The sequence below is a fragment of the Euwallacea similis genome, chromosome 3 (assembly GCF_039881205.1).
Source record: "Euwallacea similis isolate ESF13 chromosome 3, ESF131.1, whole genome shotgun sequence".
Classification (NCBI taxonomy): domain Eukaryota; kingdom Metazoa; phylum Arthropoda; class Insecta; order Coleoptera; family Curculionidae; genus Euwallacea; species Euwallacea similis.
Window position 1 is genome coordinate 2,924,151 of NC_089611.1, and position 15,264 is coordinate 2,939,414.

A 15,264-nucleotide genomic window follows, 5' to 3' on the forward strand; every position below is an offset into this window, starting at 1 on the left:
TTGCAAATACGATACGATATAATACGATACTTCCATTGCTATTGCCCAAATAAAGTAAGAGCATCGTATTATATATACGATAAAGTAAGTTTACCATTTACAGGCATAATTTAGAAGAGAATTTTCCTAGAAATTCATTGGCGCAGCATACCTATTCCCGTAATTAATTTTTTTCAAAATGATCTGTTCGTGTAAGGACTGTGATCTGTAGTGTCATCTAATGAGGTTTCAGCACGCCACGCTTTATTCACCAATTAAATTGAAAAGTGTACCGTTTACATACAATATTTAGAGGAGATTTTTTGCAGAAATTGAATGGTGCATTCAACCTGTTTGTTCTGAAAATTTGAATTTTCTAATTAAGTAGTAAACTTTTGCGCCTTAGCAAAAATATCCTGAAATTTTCTATTCAGACAAGGAATTCCAAATACAGTAAGTTTCATGGAGATTCAATCAAAAGTCAATGTTGTCACACCACTAATGGAGAAACATAGTTCCTATAAATTATCTTGTTTTACAAACTTTTCTGCAAGCTTGGTACTACTATAACCAGGGAGATAGGGAGAGAAGATAAGATTAAATTTGAAACTTGAAGCCCCTTCGGCCTCTCTACAATTAACTGAAGTTTCTTCACAATCCCGCATGGCTGACACCTGATAATCCTAACGAACAGAAGAGGTTATATTCAGTAAACTAACTGTTACGCGCTCCTCTAGAATGGTGTCGCTAATTAATTAGGAAACGAATTACCCGCCGATACCCATTTTTCATTGTTCCCGAGATATTACGGTCGCTAATTATAGACAAACTGGGAACCTCATTTACGTAACTGTTTTCGGGCGATGGTACCCGATAAAGAACATATGCGAGGTTTGAGTCGGGGAATGAAAAACTACGAAATCTGATTCGAGTTATCTGCCTAATTACCTCGTTTAATGATTTTTTATCACGAAATGGCCGAGTAATGAGGCGGTTTATTGAATAATACTCATAATATGGAGTGATAGGGCAAAAAAAAGAGCAACGACCGACCAATTAAGAGAAATGCTCTTCGTGTTGGATGCGCTCTCTGTATTTGTATTATGGAATTTTATTTTTATAAATGAGTGATTAGTGCTTTTAATTACCTTTATTATGGTAATCATTGTGTTACAATGATGCGCATCACAGATGCGATTTTGTTGCTGTAAAACGAGTATACAAAACATGTTGAACACATGGAAGGGGCACCGAGGACACCCCTGCCCCCTGCCCCATTTTTTAAAAGCTTTATGTATCCCAAATGAAACGTTTCTGGATTTATCTTTACATACGTAAGATTTTTTTTTTGAAAAAACAACTTCCTGAGGTTTGTTAACATATTTTCTGGACACATTCTAGAACAGCGAGCCTGTTAGGCCATTCTTAGCCGTGTGATGCTCATATTATAATCAATACGTTTTGAAATGTTATGAGGTCGTCGTCTTCTCAACTCAACTCGACAAAGAAAATGTCCATCCTGAGATTCATATGTATGTGGCAGCCTAAAACCAACAACAATCATCGTCATTCAAGTACAAATGGAAATAACAACCACATAAAACAAATCGCATTTTTCCAATGGTACCACCAACGAATTAACACCTCTGACATTACACCGCGACCATCAAGGTAAACCAAAACCCACTCCACCGTGTGTTGTGTGTCTTTAGCGCGGTACCATTACCATTGCAACCAGTAGTACCATTTCGGCCGCGTCGGTACCACAATGGCAACCAATGTATGAGCGAAGTGAACTGGCCTGAAATCGGTACAGTAGCCAACATTTCACTTTCAAATTGTTGGTACTTTTACGTCTAGAGATTGTTGCGATCTGTTCATCAGGGTGGCTGACTGCGAAACTGGGCCATTTGTGCGTGACGTTTGCATACGAAAATGAAGGTTCTTATTGGTGCTGTGTGGTGTTGTCTTGTGGTGGCGAAATGTGTTGCGAAAGGTGAGTACCGGAGGTCGATGCTGATGGGGTCTGATTGTATGGGAAAAAGAGAAGAAAGCGCTTTTGAGATTTTGATTGTTTTTTAGATGTTTCATTTCTGTTCGTTATACTTTCACAATATCTCAAAAGCAAAAGAAATTTACTGTCGCCACAAAATCTTGCAGATTTTGAAGAATTTTAAACAGGTTGTTCACTTGAGATGAGGTCACCAGTCCGTAGCTAAAATTGATCACTTGATGGGATAGGAGGTAAATTGACCGTAAATTGGTCAATCAAGTTGTCAAATGGCTAGTTCTTCAGTCAAATTATTATGAGTTAAAAATTAAGTGAATATATGTAATTAAGAACTATGTAAATTCTAAATGGTACTAAACTTCTTTATCCAGTGAAGACGGTGGCTAATTGTGTAAACACGTTAATGGAAATTCAGAGATAAATTTAATGGCAAATTATGGTAATTAGACCGAGGCACCAGTCTGCTATCATCTGAGAGTTAAGCAGAGGGATGAGAGACATTACAAAAAAGACTCTTTTTTTTTGACGCACCCTGTATACCGTCATACATATATACATTATGTATAGAATATAGAGTGCCTCATACAAGGATGTGATCATGTGAAAATAATTTATCTATCTCTGTCTTGCACATTATTTTGCGCATCGTTTGTCTCTGTCTTACTCATTATCTTCTTAATAAATGAGCTTTCAAATCCGTTTGTAGTTGTAATTTTTAATTTTTTAATACTACGTTTTTTCAATTTAGAAAAGCAAAAATAAATTCCAATATGGATTATATAGATTTGTTTTAACATGTAGATATTTTTAGATTTTGCTCAAAACTTACCTTGTAAAAGTGAAACGAATGAGGATCGCCTTATCTTCCTTATGATACATTTTTGACGACTCGCATATTTCGAAAATCGTGGTGAAAAATAGTTGTACTGTTTTTTCAATAAATTATGAAACAAATTTTGATATCTACGTCATGGAAACACAGAGAATGGGCGTAAACGCGGCTATGTTTTAGATTTGTTTCCAAGTCCCCATTGGAACGACGTAATTCTCATATGGCGAACAAAACAAAAACCTTTTGATATTTACCGACAACAGACGGGACCCGAAATTGTTGCCAAATTTGCAGACAAAACAGAAATGAGACACTAAAGTCTCCAAAATGTTGCCGTTTTGTCTCAAAATTGTTGAAAAACATGAAGGTACTGTTTTGTTGTGGACCCGACATAACGAATGAGATTCTATGGGATGGGCGAAGCGAGGTCTCGGAATATGACAGGAATTATATAAAATCGCATTTCTTATCGAGTTTGAAACATGTTTTTTTCTAATTTTGTTGTATAAAGAACGAATTACAAGAAATTGGTATACATTTGAAAGCATTAAATATGTACTCTGTATTTCTAGACCATTATTAGTTGTTGCTGGATTCATTTGATAATTGAGTTATGAAATGAAGTCTATTCTGTGACCTGTTTTCATAAAAGAAACTCTCACTTTACTTGTGAAAATTAGGAATATTAGGAAAAATAACTAAATTAGATATTAAATTTTATTTATCAATGTTTACTATTTCGCAATTTCTTTAAATCCGATTTCTACATGATTAAAAAGTTGAAAAAAGGAAAAAAGTGACTTGATTTTTTTCTAGTATGCCTTAATATCTACAGAACGATGATCATTCAAATAGATATTTCTCAACAAATCCAACTAAATTCATAATAGAAACTAGAACAGCTATCTAAATTCAATCGCTGGTTCAAAGTCGTTGTAAAGAAGAGAACGAAAGAAATTGTTTATAAACTGTGTTGTATAATATATAATTTATTGAATGGATTAAAGATTGTTAATTTATCTCTAGAAAATGCAAAAGAGCACTTGCAACTTGCAAAGTTAACTAATAGAATTATTTTCCACTATTTTTTAAAGCCCAAGGAGCTTGTCGTAAACTTAAATGTCGTAATTCTCAATCGCACAAATAATCGCCGTAAGGCATTATAAAAAAGACCGCGATTCGGGGTCACTGTTCTCTAATTATTGTACGACAGCATTACACCTTTCATAATTAACTCACCAAATTACATGGGGAAACCAATTAAGATGCATTAAACCTATCAGCTAGTCCTCGGGAAACCTCTCTCTCAACATGTCAAACAAGAATAGCATCAATACAAGAACCAGCGTATGCATGCACTCGAAAAAATCTTAATCACATCCCATTATAAACGAATTCGGGTCCAGTTAGTCGTTTTTTTCCACTTTGATTGATCGGACAAATAAAAAGTACCGTTAAAAGTTTCGTATATATGCATATGTGTGTAAACTTCTTGCGATTGTGTGCCCGTCGGACCGACAAGGAATTTTACAACTAATGGACATCGAAATAGATGAAAAGGAAGAGAGGCGTTTGCATATAAACGACATTAGAAACATCCACATTTAGTTAAATGAAGGATTAAAATGAATGTATGACAACTTTGTTGGCTCTCTGATAGGTCACGTCAGCCTATTCACTGCCACACTATTTCTAAAACAAAAGAATGCTGCCACGTTGCCATTTCTACCGTTGCTCCCAAACAATTTAAAAAATTTCTTATAATAATTGCAAATTTATTTAAAGCATAGTAGGGAGGCTGCTTGAATAAAGTTGGTGTGGCAACTCTCACTTATTACTTGAATCACGTTGGAGTGTATTTGCGGCGCTCAAACAAAATCCAACGCAAACATTCGTCTCTCGAATAAAAAGTCCGCAATTTGTGTAAAATGTCAAGGAAAATGCAGGGGCGCACCCAAATTCCTTGAATGTTATCTACATAGGGGTTAGTCTGAGCTGCTTGTAATAGAGCATTTTTCTCATTAGTGCACGTAATTTAATTACGTCTAATCATTAAAATAATTTCTCTTAAAAGCATTTAAACTTGAAAACTGGTAATAATTGACAACTTCCTGCGAGAAACGATGATGGCATGATAGGGTGTATGGCAGTATAGCGATAAATTAAATTTCAAGAAACATACAATTATTCGATCTTGAAGCCGTCACAGAAGCTGAAGTCATACTTTAAAAAGAGCTAGTAATGTCATTTAAAAACGTGTATTACTGTTTGAGTTGAAGTGAGTTTTGAAGGTAAACTAGTCCTACTTCGGAAGACTTAAAGCGCAATAAAGCAACTAACTAACTAATTACCTATGCTGAGAATTAAAGCCGATTTGAAACGATTTTCTCATGCATTGAATCATGGTTAATCACTATGTCAAGATAGTAGAAGTTTCTAATCGATAATAATTGATTTTTTAACAAGTATTAATAGGAGCGTTTTATTATGTTCGATGGTAATATTAATAGCCTTATTCCGCAGTTTCGCCATGTGCATTAATTAGAATGACGTTTAAAGTCCGGGTGTATGAGGCAAAGTGACGAAGTTGTGTAGCTTGGACTTACGGAATTATGTAGAATTTAAATTTAAAGTCGGTTGTTAATTAATTGAAATTCATAGGGCAATAAATTCGGGATAAACTTCGATTTAATTGGACTTAAAATTAGAAAATTTATTTCAAGGAAGACGCTTCTTATCTCCTATAAAAGAAAAATCACACAACTAGTCATGTTACCTAATGCACATTTGCAAAACCAATTCCCACATCTCCATACTAGTCCAATTAATCCAAACAAAAAACAACCACAATATCCAATCGCCTATCAATAACAATTACGTTTATTCGAAAGTTAATTATATCTTCTTTGGTAGAAGTATGTGTCTACGTGGAGAGGAGACTAGGTCAGTTTTTCTATCTACGCGGGCCGGGTCAAGCTGAGGAATCTAGGCAATACCATGAAGCAAATCTTTTATTTCTGTCTGCCCCATTGGGCACTCCCATATGGGACGGTGAGCTGCTGGGAAAATGATGATACAGCTTTAAAAGCTATTAATAATTACACTAGGCATCTACGTGACGCAGATTTAAGATGCATTCATATAAGTGATTTCTTGTAGATGGCTTTGATTGAGTCCCATTATCTAAGTCATGTGATGTATAGTTAATGATTTATTGTGGCAGGGATTTGATGGAGTGTGCGTACGTCCTACGCATGCCAGATGGTGAACCTAATTGTTGACATTTTTTGAAAAAAAGATAAAAGGATTGTTTCTAGCATCCAAGGTGACATTAAAAATTTCCATAATAATTCTGACAATTAAAATAAAATAATGAAGATCTGGCAACATTGGTTGTTCTAGACAGCATACGTCACCATAGTGTAAACAAAACAAATTGTAAGAAAAGTAAAAAATTCGTTCTCACTGAATTCTTAGCTAATTCCAAACGTTTCATTTCATATTTCAATTTATACGGAAGAAAACATTTCAAATTAAGTGAAAATAATCTTTTTGGGGTTTATAAATTGACATATGTATAAATGTTTCGACCTTCATAAAACAATCTGATAACAGTCCCAACCTAAACCTCATCGATTTTAATATTTTTTGATTAGGTAATCTGAGTGAAAAGCACCCTTATTTTCAGGTTTAAGCTCAATTTTGTAATTTTTATTACGTTTAGCAGATCATATGGGTTTTTTCTCAACTTATATATCTTTTATTCGCATTAGTCCTTGGCGTTTTCATTGTCCAAAGTAAATTCTTCAGGTTATTCATAAAGTTGGAGAAATCCTATGGTATATTTGTAGAATAAAAAGCTAATAATATACAGGGTATGTAGTATGACGAATAACAAGCTTTTGATCCTTAAACATAAAGAATCTAAAAATAAAATAATATACTGGGGGTTCCATTTAAAATAAGCAAGTTACAGTTATTTCGGGTTAAACCGGAAGTGACAGCAAGTTGAAAATATTTTAAGAAAATAGTATATGTCGAACTTAACTGCAAATTTTCAAATTCGTATCACTTTTAGATCCTAGTAAACTTCTAATGAACGGATTGGGTGGATAATCCTGTATACTGGGTAATTCAAGAACGTGGCACGTCTTTATAACTTTTTTGTTTTTAAACTTAGAAAGTTGAAATTTGTAGGGAAGCTATATGAGAATAGAGCTGATTGATTGACATTAATGACGTTTATCTAGCACTTCCGGTTTAACCGGAAATGACCTCAACTTTCGATTTCTAAACGTAATGCCCTATAATTTTTTTCTTTTTTGGAATCTAGAAATTATTTTTAGTCTAAAAATATGTAATTAAAAAAAAAATGTGATTTTTTCATATTGAGCTATGCTACTAAGGTATAAGTATTAGGCACAATTTTAGGTTAGAATTATGGGAAAAAATATTAATTTGTTATTTTATTGAGTACTCTTTCTTTTATAATCAATTTAAACACCGAAAAACAGTTTTTCTCATTAATTAAAAATGAATTATTTAAATCTGCTTCTAAGCGAGAGTTTGTCAAATTGTATATCCAGGATCACATCGTCTTCTATTTCTAATTGAACATTCATGGCTATATTACTAACTTGCCACTAAATTTTCCTAATTATAGAGTATTTTTATTGTATAGTGAATTAAAGTAAAATCCATCAATTATCAACCGAACTATCGGCATTGACAAACGATTAGAGCGGATGGCAATAAATTTGGCTCTACCAATATTACCGGTAACACATGGTAATGCTATGGAGACGGGTCTTTAAGAGCAAGACGATATCGAATATTGATTGCGAAACTTTACTTATAGTTCAAGCTTTAGGCCCCCTTAACATTTACAAATGTTATTCGACGTGAAGCCAGTTGGCCCAAAGTTTCCAGGCAGGATTCGGATTATTGTTCCACGCGATACAGTAATCTCTTCCGTTTTTTACGGCGAAAGTGGGCCATCTAATGGTGATGGCTCATTTCACCCAAAAGTGTCTTGTGTAGTGCACTACTGACACCGCTGGTAACGCACGAAGCAACAATTAGTCATAGCAACTAGCGGGATTCGCCATTTAAGGAACATCTGTACCGGGTGCTCGTATCAGTCATTACTTGAAACAAGGCAGATGAGCTTTTAAAAGCGTAAAACACGAGGATATCTTTATTACATATCGTGAAGTGCCCCTGTGGCACCAACTTTAAAATCTCATTAGGGAAAATTTGTTCGGATAGGAGCAAATTTCCCATTTATACCGCCATTTGGTTGGAACCTGTCCGAATGCGAACTCTCATTAAGTAGTTTTCTGTTGTGGCTACTTCTCGTTGCCCTTTGATACCGACCGGTTGTGCCGCCGCTTTTATCCGAACAGGTTGTAAATTTAAGAATTTCGAATAAGGTCAATGACATTTTGGCCCTCATTGTTTCAATTTTCGAAAGAGGTGATAATATTTTTTAACACAATTGCTCCACCGATTCCCGAGATATCTCTGGTAAGTATCTCTTGAAAAATAACGCTTGAAAAGTGGCAAGATGTAAGATATTTAAAAAAATTGCAAATTGTGGATATTTTTAGCTTCTAGCTACCCAGATACTTCATTTGAGGATCAACAGTCTGAGATGTAATTTGAGGATCCTCTAAATTGAGGTTTTGTAGTCTTGAAAACACACCCTGAGATTTAATCTAAATTTCTATTTTAGAGCGCATTTAAAATCGATGAAATAGTTATCTGAAAACTGCCGATAAGATGGTGTACTTATCACCACAAAGCTCACTTTTTTTGAGGCACCCTTTACAAATGATTACACTATCAAAATATAGGAAGTGTTTCACTTGAAAATCAATTTAGAAGAACTTTCTAAAACCACTTTTAAGGGATTGAAAATTCCAGAAATATGTCTTTTTAATGGACTATTATTAGAAATTTCTTCGGAAACTTGAAAGGGAGGTCCTGAAGATTCGAAAAATCGGTAAACTTTCCCATAAAATACCAACTCAAACACTCCCCTAGAGTACTTTATCCATAATCATACCTGAAAACGCCGTATTATTGCTGAATTCTAGATTGATGTATATGTATATTATTTGGCGTGGAAGGTAGGGTAGAATATTGAATTATACGAAGCTCTTTGGCTTACTGAGTCCTCAACCACTGTTGCCACCTTGTCGCAAAATGATACCTCTCAAAATTCGAAATTGGCTCACTCTAATAGAAACCCCTAGAGATCATCATCATAATTTTACGATTCCTGCATTATCCCTGGAATATAATCCGCCGAAATCACCCCATTCCAAGCCCTTAGAAACGCCCTAATATACCTACCTGTAAATTTAGACTTGGAAATTGTATGGCAGGAATTTACACTCGGCTGGAGGAGCATAAAGGAAAATTTCTAACCGAGTTAGGCATTAGTGGGAACATGCGGAATTGTATCCCCATATTGACGTTCATGTGATTACATTCTCTCCCTGATATAATATAAGCACGCGGAGAGGCATTATTATTAAGGGAATTCAGGTGAAAATTGCCCTTAGGCGTGTGGATTTTGAAATTTAATATAGTTCATTAAATTTTACTTCATACAAATAGAGGGAACCACTGATTGACTTAGGAAAGTCACATTGATGATACCTGGTTGTTGAATCATGAAGAGAATTTGCTATTTGTTTTCTTCGGTTTATTCTCGTTTTGCAGCGCTCTCCTCTACAATATTTTATGAGAATCATCTCTTGATATATTATGTAATATCGCGTCGCTTCGTTCAAATTAACCGTATTAGAATTTCAAACTCGGCCACTTAAACCTGAATAAATAATGGAAACGTATCTCGTTCTGTCACCTAATGAATGGTGTGTGAATCAGCGTGCACTTGCCGCTATTCGGTTATGCAAATGCAAGTGACGGACAACAGAGCCGCAGTAACGATGAAAACTCCCATTGCAGGGCCTTTCTGTCATTTGACGTGTTTGTTTACACGTGAGTAATTAGTTTGCACGTTAATTGACCTCCGGGGATTTGAGATCACAGCTCGAATGATTGAAATTTTTTTGCGTTAAATTCTTGGTGAATAGATATGTCGATGGCCATACATAGAGAAGACACTGCAATTTTAAACGCTGCCATCTGTTGAAATTTCTATAAACATAATTTGGTTGCAAAAATTCTTTATAATAATGTTCAAAATATTGAAATGCCACATAACATAATCTAGGAGCACAAGAGATAGATGGTGCCATTGGCCATTATCGGTTTATTAATCAATCGTTGTATGTAGTCGCTATGTGTATAATACATAGTACATATATACAGGGTGTTCCGTGAAGAATGCGCCAAAAAGGAATCTTATAATCTAGACATTAAAATAATAAGATTTAACCCAACTTGCCTCATGAAAATGTTATTCGTTTAGGATATACAGGGCGTTAAAGTTAATTTTTGTATTTGAATTTCTTTAAGTAAATCGAATAGTTTTGAAGATATCTTGTTCAAATTTTGAATCTATGTTTTTTTTAAGACCGGTAAAATGAATATTTCATGAAATTTGGGTTTCGAAAAAGAGGGCGCTAGTTGCAGCCTATAGGGCGCACATTTATGTCCATATTTTTTTACAAATGCAATAATTGTGATTTTAAGAGGTATTTTTGATAGATCTATCATTTCTAAAGATAAAAGGTATACCTCATTTATTTCGCTGATCCAAGCCATTTTCGAAATATGGCGAATTTAAATTTCCATAACGTGTCTAAGTAAGTGCTCGATATTAAGTAAAAACAATTTATTAATAACAATTATTAATTTATTGAAACAGTATATTTTATTTTAGCAAGTGTGAAAAATGTCCACCATTTACTTGAATGCATTTTCCTACTCCTTTTATTAAGTGTTGTCTTATTCTAAATAAATAACCGTCACTATTTTTAATCGCTGTGGCGGCATCCTGGATGCGTTGAAATAATTGGTCACGCGTATTTATCTCTGTATCATAAACTAAGGATTTCATGTATCCCCATAACGAGAAATCCATTGGGTTGAGGTCGGGACTACGAGCTGGCCAAGGTACATCACTTTCTCGTCCAAACCATCCATTAGGAAATTGTCTATTCAAAAAATTACGCACTACAATGGGGTAATGTGGAGGAGCGCCATCATGCATAAAGATGATATTTTGTCTTAACTTCAGCGGTACGTCTTCAAGTAAATTTCCTAATTCAGTTCTTAAAAACTCTAAATATTGTTCTGCATTAAGCCTTGCAGGTAATTGAACAGGTCCAATTATGAAATCGTCCAAAATTCCACACCACATATTAATAGAAAATTCATATTGAAAGTGATGCTCTTTTACTACTTTTGGATTCTCAAAGTCCCAATAATGGCTGTTTCTCCAGTTGAAAACACCACGCCTTGTAAAAGTTGCTTCATCGGTGAATAAAACTGAATTAATAAAAGTTGGATCTTGATTTTGGCGATCAATAATTGTTTGACAAAATTGAAGTCTTGGTAATAGATCGTGTTCCAGTAAATTTTGTACTGGAGTAAAGTGATACGGATGTAACTTTTCTTGTTTTAAAATTCGAAAAACTGTTGTTTGTTTTACTCCAGTAGCTCTTACCAACTGCCTAACGCTTTTTTAGGGGTTTTCTGCAACGCGAACTAACACTTCCTCTTCTAGGTCAACAGAAATTGTCTTAACGGGTCCATGTTCACATTTAGGGCGAAATGATCCAGTTTCTCCTAACCTGGTAAATAGTCGTTGAAAAATATTACGATCCGGTTGTTTCCTATTTGGGTATTTTTCTCGATAGCGTCTTGCGGCGGCACGGCTATTATAATTTTCTTCAGCGTAAACACAAATCATGTCTTTCATTTCATAATTAGAAAAATCATTATGCCTAGGCATTTTTAAATAAATAGTACTTGAGTATTAATACAAATCAAAATAAACCACTTACTATTTGCAGTTGATTTTCAGTCGATTGACAACATGACATTTTTTCAATTGTTTTCAACAATCCTGCAAAGCCTACTTACGAGTGTATTAATAAAATGTTATGCTCTTACTTAGACACGTTATGGAAATTTAAATTCGCCATATTTCGAAAATGGCTTGGATTAGCGAAATAAATGAGGTATACCTTTTATCTTTAGAAATGATAGATCTATCAAAAATACCTCTTAAAATCACAATTATTGCATTTGTAAAAAAATATGGACATAAATGTGCGCCCTATAGGCTGCAACTAGCGCCCTCTTTTTCGAAACCCAAATTTCATGAAATATTCATTTTACCGGTCTTAAAAAAAACATAGATTCAAAATTTGAACAAGATATCTTCAAAACTATTCGATTTACTTAAAGAAATTCAAATACAAAAATTAACTTTAACGCCCTGTATATCCTAAACGAATAACATTTTCATGAGGCAAGTTGGGTTAAATCTTATTATTTTAATGTCTAGATTATAAGATTCCTTTTTGGCGCATTCTTCACGGAACACCCTGTATATGTATAGTCTATAACGATTTTGTTTTTTGGGGTAATACAGGGTGCACGTTCTAAGAGCCCTACTGTTGAGATCTGTTATCGTATGACATACGAGGTCTGTTAAATTAGGATAAAATTTCGTAATTCAATTAAAAAATATACTTTTTCAAATCAACGGTATTACCTACATTAAATATCCGAGAAAAACTGACATTTTATTTTTTAATTTTTTCTTATAAATTGAAAACGACTACCCGCACTTCGTTTCCTAGATATTAAGTATAAATTTCCTTTTTTTAGGGCTTTCTTACAGCTTGTTTGATGTGAGCTATAACTGAGATTCATTCAATGGTGGCGCACAAAAAATGGACATCCTATATAACACATATTAATTCAAGCAACAACATTATTCATTTTATTGCAAAATAAATGCAGCTTGTAGTTTAATGAATGCCGGTAGAGGGATGAAACTAATAATAATTGTGCCCAATAAACGATTTTATTTCGTTTTATTGTTGCTGGTCTGACATCTCTGTTTTCATTATATTACACGCTATATTTGCAGGGAAATTTATTCCAGATAGTTATGTAAACCAGGGGCAGTAATTATTTTCAGCTTTTGTTTCAAAGCGCGAATAAGGAAACCGAGAAAAGAGGAAATGCGATTCGAATACTATATCAGTGTTTACCATGTGAAAGTATTGTGTAACGCGAGTCAGTAAATTATAATGTTATCGGCGAAATTGTCAAGAAAACCAGTCTCCGAAGGGCATAAATCTCGGCTTTACGGAAAATCGGACGGAAACGTAATTTTGGAAAATTACCGTGTTTATTGGAAAATCGACAACGGGCTTATGGAAAATTAAATACTTGGCAACATCGTAAAATGGAAAACTGAGGTGAAGCTCAATTTAATATTAGACGGTAATGTCACGCCTATAAATAATGCACTTATATAATAATTTAATAAAATCCATTTCCAATTTTCAAATAATACCAGTTCGCCACCGTTGGCATGATTCATGTGATGCATGCGGAGAAGCTAAACCAATCTACTAATTAAATCAAGGCATTTCTCCAAAATTAAATGAGAAATGTATTCATCATATTATCGAGAATTCATCAGATAATGTCCATAATTTCACATGAATTTTTGTTTTATATTACTTACTTTTTTGCATGGCACTACAATTCAGTCCATTTGGCAACACTGCAAGCAATGACGACAAAATTCTAGAAAAAATGCGATCTTTTAACTACCTTTAATCGTCCTTTTGTTGCCGCTCTTTAACTCATTTCCAGCAACTTTTTTCCCTAATAATTCCACTCATTTAAAATCCTCGACAACAAAGAGGTTCAATCGGCAAAAACTTAATAGTTTAATAGGGTTTATTGCGGCTTTTAGGTGAAATTTAAAGCTATTAAGCGCAAACACTTCTAAACAACGCCCCGAGTGGTGAGATTTCTATAGGGCCGCTCAGCGAAAAAAAGCAGGATTAAATTATAAAACCGACAGGTTTTTATTATTTGCGCCTTTATTATGGTTATTATTTTATGTTTATGTGGGAGACCGACCGTGTAATTATGTTGGAAAGTGAATTAAAAGCATGCAAATGTCGTTCTTCAAGAGCAGTTCAAGGACGAACGTTCTGTTCTTTTGTTGCATTCAAGGACTGTTTCGAGATGGATTGCTAATGAATAAGTTGAGGATTGATTCTTTATTTACACAGTTATTTTTGATACGTCATCTAAATTTGATTACCGAAAAGTAATTGTTATTAATTAATTTTTCATGAAGATTTACCCAAAAATTTCAGAACAAAATACCTATAAGTATATGTAATCAATGATGAGTATAAACTTATAAAATATATACTTGCTGAATTTTTTAGCCCTGAAGGATTCTTATAAAAGCGCAAAACAATTCAAAAAACATTTTATTTATTGGATTGCGTGCCCAGAAATTCCTAAAATTTGATGAGTCAAAGTAAAAGGATACTTATAGCATCTTAAAGCTGTGTAAAAAGAATGAAATGGCACTTTCGTATGATTTAAAACTTTTGTTCAATATTTGGTTGAAAGGAGGATCCTGGCCTTGCAGGTCTGACCGTGGAATCCCAACTCCGATCGGGCGGTCCCAGCCGACCAGATAAGACCGAGAGCCATCGGCCATTTAGATAGAACCTGCAGGGGTCCCCTAGTCCCCCGACTTTGTCGGCTGTCACCCTGAAACTGCAAAAAAGTCCACAACAATTTCGAAAAATATTGCTGCACTTCTTTGACCTCAAATATTTCTTTATATCTTTTATTTGATGTTGCTACATTATAATAAACCCAATTTGCAATTCTCCCACATAACTTCTGCGGTTCGGTGGCGTTTACGTTAAAGGCAACTTATCAAAGGGCAGAAGTGTCCCCCCTTCCCTCATATGTCCTGCGCGTATTTTTTGCGCAAATAAATCACGCCGCTTTCTCATGAATTATTAAATCCAAATAGCAGGCAGTAAAAATGAAAAACGATTCCATGTTCGGGATTTATATATTTGTGCCTTTTCCGGCAATGCATTTTATATACAGGGCATCAAATCTCAATACTGGGAGGATTAGCTTCTGCCCATATACAGTTCATTTAAAGAATTCAGCTGATTGGCTGGACTTGTCGAAGATTAAAGCCGGACGCTGACAAATTAGTCATTGTTACAATATTACGTAACTTTTCATCGCAACTTTAAATAATTCAGCAATAATCCCTACCTGAAATTATCTTTCGGGGAATGATCCATATTTGAGTAGCGAAAGCCGCTTAAAAATTCATGGCATGTATGCCCTTGGCGGATTCGAGACTTCTAAAGACGTTTAGGTAATTTAGCTTATGTAAAATTTAATAAATCCCGCGTAGCTGAGTTGTATCCAACTTTCCCCCTTT

General features: G+C 34.5%; 1 protein-coding gene across 2 annotated transcripts in view; it reads left to right on the top strand.

The window, feature by feature from the left end:
- The first annotated feature begins 1,660 nt into the window (after positions 1-1,660).
- qsm (Zona pelucida superfamily protein qsm) overlaps positions 1,661-15,264 on the top strand; it is a 41,823-nt gene continuing 28,219 nt past the window's right edge. Inside the window, exon 1 of one of the 2 annotated variants that reach the window (XM_066406926.1) lies at positions 1,661-1,975. In XM_066406926.1, coding sequence (XP_066263023.1) covers positions 1,915-1,975 — 61 coding nt within the window. In that variant the 5' untranslated portion in view covers positions 1,661-1,914. The remainder of the gene's footprint in view (positions 1,976-15,264) is intronic. The other variant, XM_066406925.1, reaches the window with a different exon arrangement.